General features: G+C 36.8%; 1 protein-coding gene across 4 annotated transcripts in view; it reads left to right on the forward strand.

Annotated features, from left to right (window-relative positions):
- Nucleotides 1-19,454, forward strand: part of LOC131526168 (thyroid hormone receptor beta) — a 114,199-nt gene that overhangs the window by 87,101 nt on the left and 7,644 nt on the right. For 3 of the 4 annotated variants that reach the window (XM_058754308.1, XM_058754310.1, XM_058754307.1), the window contains 6 exons: nt 9,892-9,992; nt 11,590-11,737; nt 13,252-13,457; nt 15,457-15,483; nt 16,183-16,329; nt 17,343-17,601. In XM_058754308.1, the coding sequence (XP_058610291.1) occupies nt 9,892-9,992; nt 11,590-11,737; nt 13,252-13,457; nt 15,457-15,483; nt 16,183-16,329; nt 17,343-17,601 (888 nt within the window). The remainder of the gene's footprint in view (nt 1-9,891; nt 9,993-11,589; nt 11,738-13,251; nt 13,458-15,456; nt 15,484-16,182; nt 16,330-17,342; nt 17,602-19,454) is intronic. The other variant, XM_058754311.1, reaches the window with a different exon arrangement.

A 19,454-nucleotide genomic window follows, 5' to 3' on the forward strand; every position in this document is an offset into this window, starting at 1 on the left:
CTTTTTACAAAATTAATGGGGTTATTGTCCTATGTATTGCTGTGAAGTTGTTTCGAAACAATCTGTAGTATATACAGCTTTATGTACATAAATGTGACTATACTTGAACCCATTTTGACTGGTATGGCTAGATGCCAGATCCCAGATGCTGTGAACCAGTTCTCTCAGGTTCTTGTCCATATTTCTGCATCTGGTTAGCGTTCTATTGATCCTGTGAGATAGAGATTACTTCTGACCCTCTAATTAACCTCCTAATCCTCCATCCTTCCCTGTTCACAGCCCTACTTGTCTTTAGGGTTAGGAGTTAAGCAGGGGTGGCAAAACCTTTTGACACTAAGTGTCAAATTTTTTCAATTTTTCTCCTAAACCCCTGCTTGCAAGTATCATCGCCTCATTGACAAAGTGTTGTTTCCAGAGGATGGCTGTAGATGCATATTTCTTTGGAAAGACAAATTCTGGTTTTAATTCAACTGGGTCCTGCAGGTTTTGTGGGGGTTTTGCAGTGTGGTCAAACTTGATCAACTCTGCATGGTTGAAACTCATCTGAATTGCACTATTAGTGCAATAGATTTCTTTGGTTCAGTTGGGTTGGAAGATTTGATTGGCTTTGTGGTGCTCATTAGAGAGGATATTTAGAAAACATCACTTATGGAAAGTATTTCATAACTGTGTAATTTATCCTTGGTTAAGTCTGAGTCAAGCTATCTTTATTCCTCTTATGGTCATGCAAAGCTTGTGTATGCCACTGAGACAGGCTTGAGGACTGATGATTTCAGTGTCTTGCTCTCTTATTCACAGTCCCGTCTAAAGAGCAATCGTAGGCCGGAGCATTGGTGTGTGTGATGCCTGCTAATGCTAAGTGCAGTAAACTGTAAAACTATATTTGCTCAGTATGCTTAAAATGATAAAAATGATGAATTATAATAATGTGAGCATAATACATTTTTTTGTACCACTAATATAACTGGAAGCGGCTGTCATTTAAACATTCTTACAATAAATAATGTGGTTGAAGAGCGAACAAGCCTGTGGCATTAGCACACGTAAGGCTATCCACCTTTTTCCTAACGAGCCTGCTTGCTTTTTAAATAATGGGAGACGCTTCCAGTTTTGGGGAAGTTCCACTCAAAAAGACTGCAACAAATCATTTCAAATCATAAGATTGCACTACAAATAATCCTTATCCATCATTTTGACTGAATGGGCTGTACATTTTCAGAAGTCAGAAGAATATGCGACATTTGGTATATTAATATGGTGTGATATAACAATATCTATAGAATAGCTCTTTTCAGCCCGCTGTGTTATTTTCCTCCTGATTATTTTCATGTTTCCTTTGTATTCCGCTGTAAGTAAATAAAAAAAGACAACATATACTGTGCATTCTTGGTCTGCTCTCCCGATTGAATTTACGATATAAACCATGCATAATTCTCTGGAATGCACTAAGAACCTTTCATTTTTTCTCCCAAATCCTTATGTCTCTTTCCGGGTTTGTTTTCACACGGATGCTGCACTGTAAAAAATAAGTGTAGTTTTAACTGTAAAATTTTGTAAAAACTGTTAATAGGTTAACAGTAAGTTCCCGTACTATATACAGGGAAAAACTGTAAAAGATCTAACCCAGTGGTCCTCACTATTTTTTTCATGAGAGCCGCACTTATAGGAAAAAGTCAATAGGAGAGCTACTTTTACTGCAAAGTATCAAAAGTTACATCCGGTCATAAATAGCATGTCTGCATATCCATCTGTCATCCTTGAACATATAATATGCAATGCAATACAAAGGGGGTTATTTTTAAGTTATTTGTTTAAAGTTATTTGCTTCTACATTAGCCCATCTAACCATCCAAGAGCACATTCAGTGCTAAAAGCTGGAAAGATTGCCAAAACAGCTTTGCAATGAGTCAATGTCATGGACGTAAGGGCAGAACAATTTAAATATCTTTCTAGTTGAAAGAAAAATAACATCTGTTGTTTAATGAAAGTATCGTGTGTTACCATGATGGTGTTTTGTGTTTGCGTGAATGACTCTGTGCACCTTCTATATACAATATTTCTGCTTGTGGCGAAGCTACTTGTGATGAGCTTTGATTCTTCATGTGGCTTTCTCTTTTACCACCTGCATTATTATGGTGGTTGTCAGTATGTTAAATTTACAAAACAGATTTTAATAGTAGTGTGTTGAATTTACTGGTTTACATTCAAATTTCCTTGTTCGCAAATTACAGTTTTACAGGTGCATCTCAATAAAATAGAATGTCGTAGAAAAGTTCATTTATTTCAGTAGTTCAACTCAAATTGTGAAACTCGTGTATTAAATAAATTCAGTGCACACAGACTGAAGTAGTAAGTCTTTGGTTCTTTTAATTGTGATGATTTTGGCTCACATTTAACAAAAACCCACCAACTCACTCTCAACAAATTAGAATATTTCATAAGACCAATAAAAAAAACATTTTTAGTGAACTGTTGGCCTTCTGGAAAGTATGTTCATTTACTGTATATGTACTCAATACTTGGTAGGGGCTCCTATCGCTTTAATTACTGCCTCAATTCGGCGTGGCATGGAGGTGATCAGTTTGTGGCACTGCTGAGGTGGTATGGAAGCCCAGGTTTCTTTGACAGTGGCCTTCAGCTCATCTGCATTTTTTGGTCTCTTGTTTCTCATTTTCCTCTTGACAATACCTCATAGATTCTCTATGGGGTTCAGGTCTGGTGAGTTTGCTGGCCAGTCAAGCACACCAACACCATGGTCATTTAACCAACTTTTGGTGCTTTTGGCAGTGTGGGCAGGTGCCAAATCCTGCTGGGAAATGAAATCAGCATCTTTAAAAAGCTGGTCAGCAGAAGGAAGCATGAAGTGCTCCAAAATTTCTTGGTAAACAGGTGCAGTGACTTTGGTTTTCAAAAAACACAATGGACCAACACCAGCAGATGACATTGCAGCCCAAATCATCACAGACTGTGGAAACTTAACACTGGACTTCAAGCAACTTGGGCTATGAGCTTCTCCACCCTTCCTCCAGACTCTAGGACCTTGGTTTCCAAATGAAATACAAAACTTGCTCTCATCTGAAAAGAGGACTTTGGACCACTGGGCAACAGTCCAGTTCTTCTTCTCCTTAGCCCAGGTAAGACGCCTCTGACGGTGTCTGTGGTTCAGGAGAGGACAACTGTAGCCAAATTCCTCTGTGTTCACAGTTTTTCTGTATTTTTTCCAAAATTAAAAGTAATTTTCCTGCGGATAGGAGGAGGATCTTAAGGAGTTATTCATGATTTGTTGAAAGTAATTTGTTAATGTGTTTACACTTTCAATTGCTCGATGGTTGAAGGGTGAGTAAAATAATGTCACCTCATTGTACCCAGTTTTGGAAAATGATTATTATTGCGTTCATAGAGCAAACCTTTTGCTGATTGTTTACAAAAGTTACTCCCATAATTTGCACAGAGCATCACTGGGCGTAGGAAAAAGGTGGATAATAATATATTTAAATATAAAATAACAAATTTTTGGCGAAATAATGTGGTGTTTTTTGTTTTTGTAATATATTTATTGCCACTATTAAATGCAAAATTGCTCTGTAATTAATCTCTAATGATTAGAGCTTGTCACATTGAGTTCTAGGATGATCTTTTCTGCAAAGTATACATGCAGTGCTGCTTAAGATTTAGGGTAATTTGAGGTAACTCATAAGGCAGCCTCATTTTGCTCGTTGTGAAACAGTCCTAATGCTGAAAATGTGCTTGTTATGCCTTAAAATGCTGTCTAGGAAAGCAGCTCATACATGCAATACATGTTTTGGTCACACTTTATTTTAAGGTCCAATTCTCACTATTAACAAACCATTAACTATGACTTTTGCCTCCATAAACTCCTAATTTGCTGCTTATTAATAGTTATTAATGTAGTTGTTAAATTATTGGGTAGGATTAGAGATGTAGAATATGCTCATGCGGAATATGTGCATTATTAATATAATAGGCATGCTAATAAACAACTAGTTAATAGTGAGAATTGCTCCCTATACTAAAGTGTTACCCATGTTTTTCTTACAAAAGTTACATTCTTGCAGACTAAGCTTATTTTATTACCAGTCTCAACCCCCCATTTTACTAGTACACTGAATGAAGATATTCTGCCAGCAGTCCTAACCTGACACTGGTCTTCATTTGCCACAGATTATGAAATTAAGATGATTAGTTCATTGATCACTGCCCTTGATTTGCTCTGAACAGTGGCTGAATTATGTCTAGATCAGTAACCATATTGATCGGTTATGTCTAGATCACTAATAGTATTGATCAAGGCCTCTTGCCGTGACAGCTTGTAGCTTTGATTCTCTTGTAAATCACATTGAGTCATCACGAGTCTCTCGCTGTGGGTCTTTTGTCTTTGTGTTGTTGGGAGTCATCGGTAAGGCTGGGGAGTCTTGTAGGGATGAGAGCGTGTTGTTTTGGTCTTTCCCTCAGGTCACCCTGGCCGTGTGTTTAAGGTGGCCTCAGCGAAGCGCTCTCTGTTCAGGTAATGCTGGGGACATCTGGCTCAGGAAGCCATGTCAACCCAGGCCCTATCCCCAGTGCTATGAGGGCCACCATCCGAAAACTGAACATGACCAGCCTTGAACCCCGGGACCTCAAGTGATTGATCCCAGAGGGAATAAATTGGTGGAAAACACGCTAGTCTGTGCATAATCACTCAGACCTGCCAAACTGAACACACAGTTCCTACATAAACCAACGACCGAGAGTGAGCGGTAGGGTTATGGAGGTGTTTTCAAAATCAAGTTCTTGATTATTGGGTAACTTTAGGATCTCCAGTGGTCTGTGATGGATCAATCATCTTTGAGGTTTTGAGGAGGTTGCGGTTGGGATTGTGGGAGGACGTTTCTTCCTTAAATCTAGGTGTGTTATTTTTGGTAAGTTCGTAATTTTTCTTCTTCAGCAAGATTTTACGTTATGATAACTGCAGTCCAAAGTAACTGTATGTGTTCGTTTTAAACCTGGGTTTGGATGTTGAGGGTTAACATCTGCAATGTCATGAACATTAACAGTCCTGGATATTTTAATTACTGGGCATAGAAATCCTTTACAATTGGATAATGATCGTATGCAATTAGGTGGAAATGCCCAAAGTGGCGAAGGGCTGTCAAAGGACACAGGCTCTAATCCAGAACACTAGATGTTTAATGCAGTTTACCTATCATGATCTAGTGCACTTTAACCATTTACACCCACTCAGTTTAAAAAATAAATTAAGCAAATCAATAAAGCATTGAGAGTCCAATTCTCGCTCTTAACAAACCATTAACTATGACTTTTGCCTCAATAAACTCCTAATTTGCTGCTTATGAATAGTTAGTGCGGTAGTTGTTAAGTTTATGTATTGTGTAGGATTATGGATGTAGAATATGGTCATGCAGAATATGTGCTTTATAAGCACTAATGATAAGCCAATAATAATAGGCATGCTAATAAGCAACTAATTAATAGTGAGAATTGGTCCCTATACTAAAGTGTTACCAGCTTTTCAAGATTCCTAATCTGAAAACGATTTCTTAGATGTGTTATGTGGTATTTTGATGTATTCTATATCATAGTATAAATCACATATACTGAAAATATATCTTGTAAATATTTGGAGGTTGTGTTTTTTGTTCAAGCACAGAGCAGAGACAGATTGTTCGGATGTGTGTTAATGTGTCTGAATGTTGTTTTTGGCAGTTAAAGTCTTTATGAAATCCCTGTGACGATTAGGCTTATGTGAGACGGTCACCTCATCAAAAAGTTAAACTGGTATCAGGCTGTTGTGGAGGGGCTTTGCCTCAGGAGCCCTTGCTAAAAACAGCTGTTACCTGCTGCTCACTTTGGCTGTCTTAACTCTCAGTGTCATAACCCAGTTTCCACCACAGAGCACTGTTTTATTGTATATTCCTGAAGATTTTTTTTTTGTGACTTCAGTATGTAGACAGTGATTGAAGCTAGGGAGAGTAAAAAATAAATTGTATTGTTGGCTGAATAAAATGTGTGGTGACAGTTTAATGGATTTCATAATACATTTCAATGTTACTTGTATTAATTTAAGGTTATATAGAAGTTACATTTGTATTACAGTTAAGATTACAAAAGAATGTCGGGTAACACTTTATTTTACAGTGTCCTTGTTACACGTTACATGTACTTACTACTATAACAACAATAAATTATGCATAATTACATGCAAGTAACCCTAAATCAAACCCTAATCCTAACCCTAACCATATAGTAGGTACATGTGGTTAATTAATATTACTCAGTTCTTAAATGTATAATTACACTGTAACAAGAACACCTTAAAATAAAGTGTAACCAAAATAAGTATATAGTTGCATACAGTGGTCTTCTAGTACACTTCCATTGTAAGTGCACAACTATCAACACATTTAGTTTGTTTGTACGAACAAAAACTTCAAAAGAAATAATCATCTATCTTCTGTGGTAATGCATTCTGATTCTGTGTGCATGTATAAAAGTGTGTTTTTCTATAGGACAGTAAATGGACTGATGACAGGACAGGCCCACATTTTATTCATTGCATGGTCATTTGCATGAAGTTATGCATCAGTAAATGTCTGAAACCCATGTGTCACGAGTCACTCCATCTAGGATTAGGCCAAATGACGATCAATATGACCGATCACAGCTTAAGACCAGCGCTTGAAGCGCCTCATATCTGAAATCAATAGACTTCAGCTTTTTGTGATTGTGATTGTAATCTCACCATCTTAGCCAGGCTGGGTCTGATGGCGACATTAGCGTGGTCTGATCTGTTTGAAGGTGCGTCATGCACATGTATGACGGCCTTGCGTCCGAGGATGTGTCCCCCGGCTGTTCAACCTCTTGGATTTGTCCGGTGTCAGATTAAGAGAGCGTGCTCAGAAATCTTCCACCCAATTTGGCAGGGCGAGGGGCGAGTGGGGCGGGTGGATTCTCCATATATAAGAGCCGGTGTCCTCCAGAAAATTTTCACGCAGTTTGCTTCATGACTTCATGTCGCCAATGCGACCGCCGATCGCATTCTGCTCAAGTGCATTGAGCTCGGACGTTTCGGCCGCGTTAACTTGAGATTTTTAAATATTTTTGTGTGTGCTTGTGCCTTTGAAGATTTTCGTAATGAATTACTGCATGTCAGATGTGTATGACATAGGCCACGGTGTGAATGGGGGATATGCTGTGCCTCCCGGAGGCGAGTATTGCATGTACGCTGGCGAAGGGCCGGGTTTCGCTCGCTGTGAGCCGCAGCCGTTACACCATCATCCTCCCAACATGGAGCAGGCCTGGCCGCCCAGCCAGCCCTATGGGTGCCCGTTCACTGGGGGAAACCCTGTGTTCAAGAGCGAGTTGTGCTCTATGGAGGTGCCTCTCAGTCACTTCCACCAACCAGACTACTACTCTGACGGCAGGCCAGACTTCTCTCAGATGCAGTGGATGCAGGGCCCTCACAAGAAAGGTATCGCAGGCTTTAGAAGAAGCATAGAGGTTCTGTTGGGTGCCAGAGTTTTGTCTTTTCTTGAGCTTATAATTGGCATGTTTTTAGGTGGATGCCAGTGTGTAATGGTCTAATATCTCAGTCAAAAAATAATGTACTCCGCAATTATAGTCAGCAAGTTCTGTGTTTAAATGTGAGATCGGATTAAGTGATATTTGAAGAGTTTATTTGCAAAAAACGGATAACTCTGTTTTTTTTTACCATTTTCAAAAATCATGTTTTTTATCATGTTTTATTGTGTCAGTAAGCTGTATTTTTGGTAATTTTTAACCTAATCAAAATAACCCAACTGCAATTTGATTGAGATTAATTGGAATGCACAATGAAAAACATGATTTTTGAAAAACAGAGTTATCCGTTTTTGCAAATGAACTCTTCATTTTGATTTACAACTTTAAAAGTAGTGTTTTGTTGTCTGACGTTTGGGGATTGATGAGATGTACAGCAGTCCTAAGTAGAATTTGGATACTTTGCAGATGTGTCATTGCAATCGATACTGAAGACAAGCTGAAGTAGCTTTTCTCAGGACTAACTTCATTTGTCTGAGCTGTTTTTCAGAGACTTGTAATCAGCTGGTGTTTTGGTGACTTGTTTTTGTAGTGGATGTGTGAAGTCAGTTTTCCTCAGATGTTCTAGCTGAGCAACCACATGTTTAGTTCATCGCATTAAAACTATCAGTAACATTGTTGAAAACACTCTGATTTTATTTGAAACCAAGCAACTTGGCTTGACACCTGCTTTGATAACTTTATTCTAGTGCAATGATATTCAAATATTTTTAAGTGTGGCTAAGAGCCTGAATAGTTTTTGCTGCCATTTTATGTCTGTGTTCTCTGTTATATCCTTAATTTGTGCCACTCAGAAATATGTCAATGCTAGCAAGCAGTGTTGAGGAAAGTTACTTTTAAAAGTAATGCATTACAATATTGCGTTACTCCATAAAAAGTAACTCAAAGTAAAGTAAAAGTAACTAGTGTGTTACTTAGTAAGTTACTTTTTATGGAAATTGGTGCATTACTTTTTCTTATCTGGGCTGGGCTTATGTTATGTTTGTCTAAAGTATTTTTTGCTCAGTATGGTTTAATTGGATCATCGAAGGTCAGCAGCAAAGACTTTGGTTAATATAAATGGATTATGGATTTATGTCATTTAACATATTTAATTATTCACATTCTGATTTAACATTTCACTGTTTTTATTTATTTTAAGGACTACTGAATCTGTTTGTGTGTGCTTGAGATGAGTAAATGTTTGTTCAATGCATAATTGAATTAATTTCTAGCGATTATCGCCGATTTGGTTGCACAGATACTATTTAAACTAAACTGAGCTAGACAATGACATCTCTGAATTCAATAATGAAATGCCTTTAACTGAAAATTGAGTGTTTAATCTTATCATTATACATTACTGACACTCTATCCTCCAATTTGATACTGTTAAGTGCTTTGACACAATCTGTATTCTTAAAAGCACTATATAAATAAAGGTGACTTGACTTCAAATTTAGTCTAGATCTAGTCTAACATCATGTTCACACAACAGCTCTGCACTAACTCCCAATTTCTCTTAACATGTGGACAGGAGAGTTGTCAGTCAATACATGGGGAAACAAAGGGAAAACTTGTTTGAAATAGTAACTCGGATATTTTCTTGTAAATGTGCTACTTTACTAGTAACTTGAAAATAGTAATCTGGTTTCGTAACTCGTGTTGCTGGTAATGCGTTACCCCCCAACACTGTCAGTAAGTATTGGAAAAGCTTTTATTATAGTATTGTAAAGCTGCTGAATTAGTCTTCTTGACTGAACTTGAAGAGACTGTACTCTTTTAAAAACCTGTTGCAGATACTTGTGGAGCTACATTGTGTAGTATATTGATCTTCAGTGTAAGATGGAGGTTTGGGGTATTGTATGTTGTATTGATTTGTAAGGACACAGACAGAGGAACAGAAGGTTTGAGCTCATGTCCTCCTTCTGACCTCCACCAAAGACTCATTGATCAGATTGATTTGTGAGCTGCTGCAAGCTGCCTAAACTTATGTGTGCCTTAACTTGTATTTCCTTGTGGTTCTGTCTCAATATAAAAGCATTCTTCTAAAATGATCTAATTTTTTTTTCTATTTCTCGTCTTTCTCACATTGCTCGATTTTCTCCTGTACTTTTCATTATTTGCACAAACTCTTAGTTTTAGTCACACTTTCTAAATATAGCTGTTATAAATGGTACATTTAGACTATCTTGAGTTTTTGTATAGTTTTAAAACTTTACAAACAATTTTATCTATTTTCATGCAGATATTTTCAGGTTAAATTTGCTTATTTTATTGTAATGTGTTTATGACTGTATCTGTAACTTCTTATAGGGTACATACCAAGTTATCTGGACAAGGATGAGCTGTGTGTTGTGTGTGGGGACAAAGCGACTGGTTATCATTACCGCTGCATTACCTGTGAGGGCTGCAAAGTGAGTGCTTCAGCTATTCTCTTTACACAGCACACTGTAAGAAATAAATCTGTAGAAAAATGCACTGGTAATTTTTCTGTTAAACTTACAGATATTTCCTAAACCCTAAAACACAACACAATGCAATGCATAATTAAAAAACAACAACCATCTGTTAAAAATCAATACGGAAGATTCCTTCATATCAACACTTTACCATGTCATGGACCCTATTTTTACATACTTTTTTAAAAGTGCATTAATCGGTGCGTTAAGCCTTTGCTAACGGAGCTGCGGACCCCTCCCCCCCCCATCCCCTTCCTCCTTTATAAATAAAAGTAATCAAAAATCATTTACATAAATTAAACAATATTATCGAGTAATAATCTTACAAATCAGAAAGCCCAGCAAATAAAATTAAGGTCCCACTTTATATTAGGTGGCCTTAACTACTATGTACTTACATTTAAATTAATAATTTGATACAGTGCACTTATTGTGTACATACATGTTTTTACATTGTACTTATATTTTTAAAAATACCTATATGTAGTTACATCTGTAATTAATTTCTGTAATTACATTTATAATTACACAGTTGACCCATCCCTTACACCTTAACACACCCTTAAACCTACCCATATCACCAAACCTGTCTCTAACCTACCCGTATCCCACCGCAATAGCAGCAAAAGTGTTTTGCAATACAATATGACCACAATAAGTACATTGTACTTATTTTTTGATGTAAGTAAATAGTAGTTAAGGCCACCTAATATAAAGTGTGACCAAAATTAATTATGCCATGGTCTGTCTGAATACTGGATTCTGATTGGCTGGCAGGTGTTTATTAAATTCGTTAAACTGCACAGGTAGTTCCAGGTCAGTTTAATCACGTTCTATATTAATGCGCTTCCTATAAACATTGGTAACCATAGTAACATACAGTTACAGTTGAATAGTAATACAGACGAAAATAACCGTCATTTTTATTGTTCCGGTCAAATATTGCAGCGCAAATATTACTAACATCTTTAATATGTGAATGCTGGTAAATGACCATAACATAAACGGGATAATCAACGGCTAGCTGTGCATTAAACGATTTGAATGCACTTCGCGGAGGCACATCGTGTGTTCAAATCGCTTAATGCACTGCTAGCCTTTGATTATCCCTTACTTATATATCACTCACCACCACTAAAAGGGCTTCTTCCTGCTCTCCTTCAAAGAGAATTCCTCATCCATCATACAAAAAAATGTCATGGCCTGAGTAATTTTAGAGACGTCTTCCCTCAGGTAGATTGTATGTTTTCTAGCTGGATGTTGTGCTTACGATCAATAATCACGTCTCTGCGTTCGCTCCAAACTGATTTGAAGAAATCAAAACAAGAGTCCCACTCACTGTGAAGCAGGAGAGATGGAGTGGTCTAGAGCCTACTGTTCGGGGCCCTGGACTTCAGCCCATGTTGCCCATTAGGATAACGGGGCCCTGGCGTTAATTACACTATTTATTACATTAATTACACGCCACACATATCACACTCTATTTGAACTGCGTTATGATATTTCTAGGAAGGTTCATGCTTAGCAATTAAATGAATTCTTGTTTTTAAAGGGCTTTTTTCGACGCACAATTCAGAAGAACTTGAACCCAACATACGCGTGCAAGTATGAGGGCAAGTGCATCATTGACAAAGTCACGCGCAACCAGTGCCAAGAATGTCGCTTCAAGAAATGCATCGCTGTCGGCATGGCAACAGACTGTGAGTAACACACTTTCTGCAAATACAGGCACTTTACCATCTCAGCAGTGGCCAAAAAGTTGATTTTGTGTTTGATTGGTTAATAAACAGACAGACATTAGCTATGTTTCCGTCCACCTATTTTTATGCGCAATTTGGTATAGCGCATAAAAACCGCTGGATGGAAATGCCAAGATATGCATCAATTCTAAAAATGCGCATAAAAAACTGATATGCCCAACTAAGATGGATAAATTTCTTACCCGGTAAGAAAACATACACATGAACTATGATGGAAACACTTTTACATTAATGCGCATCAAAAATGCATTACATTTCAAATTTGCACCTAACGTACCTGTACATACTAAATGATATATTTTGTATATTGTGCTTTTGCACATTGTCTATTTTGTATATTTGTATATTATTCTTTTTATTATCTGTGTCCTGTCCTGTCGCTGTCATTCTGTTGCACTGTGGAGCTTCTGTCACTAGAACAATAAAAGCAATAAAGCTCATTCTGATTCTGATTCTGATTCTGCAAAAAAGCATTTGAAATGCTAGTTTTGTCATTCAAAAATGTCGTCATTCTAATTAAAAAAAAAAGTGCTTCATTCTAATTAACATCCAGAACTGCGCTCCCAAACAGCAGGCTCTGAAAATAAGATAACATCTTGTAATCGGAGGCGGACAGTAGTGAAGTATTTTTACTCTGCTTTAAAAGTACTTTTCAAGTGTCAGTACTTTATCAGAGTGTTTTTCTTTAGAAAACTTTACTTCACAACATTCCAAAGCATAATATTGTACTTTTTACTGCACTACATTTCATATTAAATATCATTTAAAGTGCCCCTATTATGGATTTTTGAAAAATATGCAGTGTGAATGAAAACATCCTGCAGAGTTTTAAATCTAAAAGTGCAGCGTGTATAAAGTTATTGTCTCTCAAAAGAAAGAGTTGACTCTGAATCATTGAAACGAGTCGTTTTTTAAAACGAATACCACGTATCTTTCATAAAAATCTATTCTATTTTCATAGAAATCTATTACTTCCTTACTTTTACTCAAGTAAAAGTAATTCAAAGATTTAGTTGAGTACAAGAAAGTGCTACATTTTTAATGCTCTTAAGTATTAAAGGTAAAAAAAACAAAAAACTTTTATTTATGAAATGTAGTGTAGTAAAAAGTATGCTTTGGAATGCAGTGAAGTAAAGTTTTCCAAAGAAAAACACTGATAAACTACAGATACTTTTTCAATTTACTTGAGTAAAGTAAAAATACTTTCACTACCGTCCGCCTCTGCTCGTAATTTATGTAATTTTTAGTGCCTTCACCTACTGCAGCAAATTTTATTTTTCTTCGTGATATTTAGCGCAAGTTAATCAGCAAGTGATGATTTTGTTCTCTTCAACTCACTGGATGGAAACGGTGCTTTATTCGCAAATGTTTTACGCGATATTCCAATTTTGTGTTTAATTTGCACGTTTTAGCAATAGTGTGTAGCTCGTGCAAACATGTCGTTGTTCCTCCAGTGGTGTTGGATGACAGTAAGCGTCTAGCCAAGCGGAAGCTGATCGAGGAGAACCGCGAGCGACGGCGGCGCGAGGAGCTGCAGAAGACGGTGTGGGAGCGACCCGAGCCCACGCAGGAGGAGTGGGAGCTGATCCGGGTCGTCACCGAGGCCCATATGGCCACAAACGCCCAAGGCAACCACTGGAAACAGAAGCGCAAATTCCTGGTGAGAGGTCTCTTCCCTGACGAGCGCATCGCAGCGATGTTTCTTGTGTTTTAGGATGTTTCATTATTTTGGGTGGGATTCTGTTTTTTTTCTTCTTTTTTTTTTTTTTGTCTTTTTTACCCTACCACAACCCTAGATTCCCCTTCCCCAACCCTTCCCACACAATTCCCAAGCCCTTCCTCACCACTGTTCCCAATGTTAATATGTCCATGTTTTTGTATCTCCTTGTAGAGTGGGGAGTATTAGATGGACGCTGGAGTCTCTACCACAAAGGCAGCAGCACTAACTTTAATGGAACACCTTTGTCCTTCTTTTCTCAAGCTCTGTTTCCTAAACCAAAACTGTTATCTCATGTTTGTTTCTCTTCTCTCTGTCTTTCTCTAACCCAGTTTCTAATTGTTCTCTTGAATCTAACTCTCCTCTACAGATTGAAGTTCTGTTTGAGGACTCTTTTAACACTGCTGTGGGTTTCCATGAGACGTTTAGTTGCCGTTTATTTGGCCATTACATTTACTTTTCAGTTCTGTAATGTTACAGCATTAAGATAGAGTTGGTTTAATAGCTTTTCTGATTTGAAGTGTGTATTTTCTACACCACTAGAGGAACCAGATGCAATTGCAGTTTTTCTGTATGAGCAGCAAGACACAACATAAGTTTTTTTTTTTTTTTATTGTTTTCGGTAACGCTACAAGTTCAATTAAACTTCACTTATTCTTCAGTAGAAAAAAATGCATTAGAGTTGGTAAGTTCAATTCATTTCTGTCTGCTGCAGAACTCTGATTCAGAGATTTGTTAACATTGCTCAAAAATATTCTCGGAAGTCAATTAAAAAAAATTATAAAAATGTAAATATTACTCATCAATATAGTATATTGGTCCATATAATTCGATTTTTACTTTTTTAATAACATTTTAAATATATAGCAAAACTGGACCTCATTCATAAAACACCTGACGCAGAATGAATCTCTATTTGAATTATTCATAAAACAATCTTACAGAAGTTGTTGCATTGAATTAAATGGTTTTAACAAACCTTATAGCCAGTGTCGGGAAGGTTACTTTGGAAATGTAATAGGTTACAGATAACAAGTTACCCTATCTAAAAGTGTAACTATTTCAATTACTTTGTTAAAGTAATGTAACTGATCATTCTGAGGTTAAATACAGATTTAAAAACATAACGAGATAGTTTAGCAGCTTTGATACTGTTTTTGAAATCAAATCTTTGCATAGCTACGACAAGATGGACTAACAATGCCTTGGGAAAAAAAGTTGATCTTAATAAATAAACACACATAGACCCAAATAGAAAATAAAAGAGTTTTTGAATAAGCATGTGCCTATTCTGTGTCCTAAACTCCTGAAACATTGGTGTCTTTAAAGCAGTCACTGCAATATATGAAAGAAATCAATTAAACTTGATTTAATTACACATTTTTTCTCAGTAACTGTAACTGATTGCAATTACACTTATTTTGTAATTAAATTATGCAATGTAGTTACATGCAACTAGTTACTGCCCAACACTGCTTATAGCTTTGAATTGTGAATGAAGCCCAGTGTCTGTTTGAACAGACTGTTAAACCACTTCAGATTAGCATGCAAATATCATGAAATGTTTGTCAAAGGGCTAAAAATAACACAAAAAAGTAAGCCAAAATCACCCAGTCCTAATTGTGTAGTAGAACATAAAATTAGTTTTCCTAAACCATTTCACAGTAAAACATCAAAGACATCTATGCGCAGTTGTTCCGTGCGTAATGTAATACAAGATTATTTTAAAGCCTCGAAATCCATGGAAACTCCACACAAACTTAATATCTCACTGTCACTTTCTGTCTGCACTCTCACCTGTCCAGTTTAAACTTGTTCTTTTTAGTTGACTTGACTCGGGTTCTTCATTGAAACTTCACGATCCCTGTTGATTGCCCAACAGGTCGAGGAAGCAATGCTACTTAATGAAATAACATGTAATTTATTCTGTACTTCTGACCAGAGTGCAGTGGGGGTGAAGGAAGCCAAGGTAAGAACCAGCAGAGCAAACACATTTATTTATGTTTTTATCCAAAAGAAACGCTCTCTCAAATTCTCAGCTGCTTCCATTTCTGTCACGTTTTTTTTTTTTTTTCGCGGATAAATCGACGTGCTGAACGCTTAAGGCATTTGTTTGGCGTGTTTGTGTAGCTCTCTGCTCGCTGTGTCAGAAAGAAGGTGTACACAGAAGAGGAAAGCTGAATAATTGACTAATGTCAAAGGGGAACATCAGGCTGATTTTGTGCTGTACTCAGCTCCCAGTCTTCATTTGACCCTTAGTCTGGCTTTGTTTTTTTTTTTTTTTTTTTGTTTTTGTTTTTTTGCTCTGTCTTTCACGTCACATTTTTCTGGTCAGAAGGGCACAAATCTTAAAAAAAGAAAATATAAAATAACATTCAAATATCAGTGGATAACCCTAGTCAATAAGCTCCCCACAGAAGGAGATATCAAAGACGCTTCTCTGCTCTGATCTTCTTCTAGTTTAAGTTTCTCATCTTTCCTCTTTTCCCTCTTAATAACTGGGCTCCACTCTTGTTTCAATGACGTGTCTTGCTGTATCTCTGGCCTTCTTCGTGCTTTAGAGGGGAATGAGGATTTGCTGTGTCACACCTTCGTCTCTGTGATTGTCCGCTTCCTGTAAGTGCCTATGTTACTGAGCTCGATGCCCCTCCCCTTCCTGTCGTTGCAGCCCGAGGACATCGGTTCTGCGCCCATCGTCAACGCACCAGAGGGGAGCAAAGTGGACATAGAAGCCTTCAGTCAGTTTACAAAAATTATCACCCCCGCCATCACTCGTGTTGTGGATTTTGCCAAAAAGCTGCCCATGTTCTGTGAGGTAAGAACGGCGCTTCAGACCGCTGTACCATGCATCAAACGCAGGGAATGAAACTGAGCTTGCATCCAACCAAGTGGTTGGTCAAAGCGGGTCGATGTACGGTGGCCAAGAGAGCTCAACGCTCTGCAAATGAAAAAAACACATGCAAATTAAGAAAACATCTTCATCAATTTGACAACACACACAAATACTCACAACACAAGCAAATAAAGAAACGCACTGCAAATAGGCACAGACCACCTCGGAAACGTTTAAGGGAACCGCAACGTGATGAACATGGCTGAGACTAACTTACTTTTAAAAATGTCCCTTACAAAAATTATATTAGTGCTGTCAAGCGATTAGTCGCAATTAATCGCATCCGAAATAAATGTTTCTATTTACATAATATACGTGTGTGCTTTGTATATTTATTATGTGTATATATAAATGCACACACATGCATGCATGCATATATATATATATATATATATATATATATATGTATATATATATATATATATATATATATATATATATATATATATATATATATGTATGTATATATATTTAAGAAAAAATTTATGGTTATAAATTAAATGTATTTATATATAATATAAATTGTATTAATATAAATGTATACATATACAAAATATATACTGTATGTGTGTGTATTTATTAATATATACATAATAAATATACACAGTACACACATATATTATGTAAACAAAAACTTTTATTTTGGATGCGATTTAATCGCGATTAATCGTTTGACAGCACCAATTAATATATATAAAAAATAAATAAAACAAAAAATGGTTACTATAGTTAAACCATGCACAAATTAACCATGGATTTACTACACTAACCATACTTTTGGTATTTGTACAACTGTGGCTATACAAATAGTAATAAATATGCCAAAAAATGCATCAAAATTAGGAAATTATATCATTTAAAGAAGAGATTATATATTTGGATACACAACAGTACATATGATGACTGATTAAAGTGTAATTTGTGTCCTTGTTCAGTTGCCTTGTGAGGACCAGATCATTTTGCTGAAGGGCTGCTGTATGGAGATCATGTCTCTACGAGCGGCAGTGCGATATGATCCTGAGAGCGAGACTCTGACGCTGAACGGGGAGATGGCCGTCACGCGGGGCCAGCTCAAGAACGGGGGTCTGGGCGTGGTCTCGGACGCCATCTTTGATCTGGGTGTCTCGCTGTCCTCCTTCAACCTGGATGATTCGGAGGTGGCGTTGCTACAAGCCGTGATTTTGCTTTCCTCCGGTCAGTGCCATCTTCACTTTCAATCAAATCATTCATTCTTTTTCTTGTCCATCCCATTATGGTAAAATACACTATATTGGAACACCCCCTTATAATGAACAGGTTTGACTACTTTAGTAATTTCCATGAGTGCAAATCTTAGTGTTTAAGCATATAATGATATTTTAGGGAATTGTATGCTTCTGATTTTATAGCAATAGTTTGGACAGGACCCTTTTCTATTCTAACATGACAATGCGTCTGTGTATAAGGCAAGGTTCAAAAAGAAAATATTGATTCGGTCAGTGTGGAAGAACTTGACTGGTCTGCAGAAACCCAGCTGAACACATCTGCTGCGACTTTAAATGTAGACCTTGAGCCAAAAACTCATCACCAAATAACAATGACATATGGTACAGTCATTTTTAGACACTTCTAAAACTGTTGCAACAGAGATAAACACATGAATTATGTTTCCATCTTTGTTGCCACAGTTTTGGAAGTGCCTTTTTCTGTTCTAAAGAAGGGGGTGTACCAATACTTTTGTCCATTTTAGTGTCTGTACAAGTCATTGGTGTTTGGTGAAGAGCGGAAATTACTAAAGTAGCCAAACCTGTCCATTAGAAGGGGGTGTCCCGATACTTTTGGCGATATAGTGCATGTTCACACAATAACCAGCCCTTTTAAATATAATCTCTCTGCTCTTCTTTATGAGTTTCTTGTTCCAGTGAAAAATCCTAAGAATGTTACATGGTCCAAAATTCCAATTGATGCAGGAAAATGTCTGTGGAATTCTATTTCTGACGATGAATAAAAAAAATATAAAAAATGGAATTGCGACTTTTTATCTCACAGTTCTGGCGTTTTTTGTTTTTTTTTCTCAGAATAGCATGATATAACCTTGTAATTATGAGTTATAAATTCACAATTGCGAATTATAATGTCAGAATTGCAGGATATAAAGACATAATTGCTAGATACTGCTTAGAAATTCAGAATTGCGTGATATAAACTCACAATTGTGAAACATTCTGACTTTTCTTACAATTCTGACTTTTTTCTTGCAATAGAGCATTTATATAGAATCTCACAATTCTGACTTTTTTTCTTCCAATTCTGACTTTTCTCAGAATTGCGTGATATAAACAGGCCATTGTAAAAAAAAAAATAATAATAAATTCTGACTTTATAAAACACAATTCTGAGTTTATATCTTGCAATTATGAGAAAAAATTAATTGGATTTCCACTTACGAAATATTGGCTAATGGTAAATTGGCTTAAAGCACATTTATGTGGCACCTTCGTAATCAAAACATGACCAAATTGCAATAAATATAAGAATATCTGGTCACACTTTATTTTAAGGTTCAATTCTCACTATTAACAAACCATTAACTACAAAGTTTGCCTCAGTAAACTATTGATTTGCTGCTTATTAATAGTTAGTGCGTTGGTTGTTAAATTGAGGTATTCGGTGGATTAGGGATGTAGAATATGGTCATGCAGAATATGTGCTTTATAAGTATAATAAACAGCCAATATGTTAATAATAGGTATGCTAACAAGCAACTAGTTAATAGTGAGAATTGGTCCCTATACTGAAGTGTTTCCTGAATATCCTTATGCGTGCAAATGCAGTCAGAGAGAAGCATGCATGTCTTAAAGGAGGATGTACTATAACTAAAATAATCATTTTGAGCAGTGAAAAAATCTTATGAACTACTAGATCTGGTGAACCTCATAAAGAGGGGTCTTTGCTCTCCTTCATGAGCGATTAATGCCGGTTGTCAATACTAGCCGTGACTTCCACCAGGAGTCTGTTTAAAAGCTATTAGGCCAGCTGCAGCGGCTGTTCCTGAGTGCGATTACCCA

The sequence above is a fragment of the Onychostoma macrolepis genome, chromosome 19, assembly GCF_012432095.1.
Source record: "Onychostoma macrolepis isolate SWU-2019 chromosome 19, ASM1243209v1, whole genome shotgun sequence".
Classification (NCBI taxonomy): domain Eukaryota; kingdom Metazoa; phylum Chordata; class Actinopteri; order Cypriniformes; family Cyprinidae; genus Onychostoma; species Onychostoma macrolepis.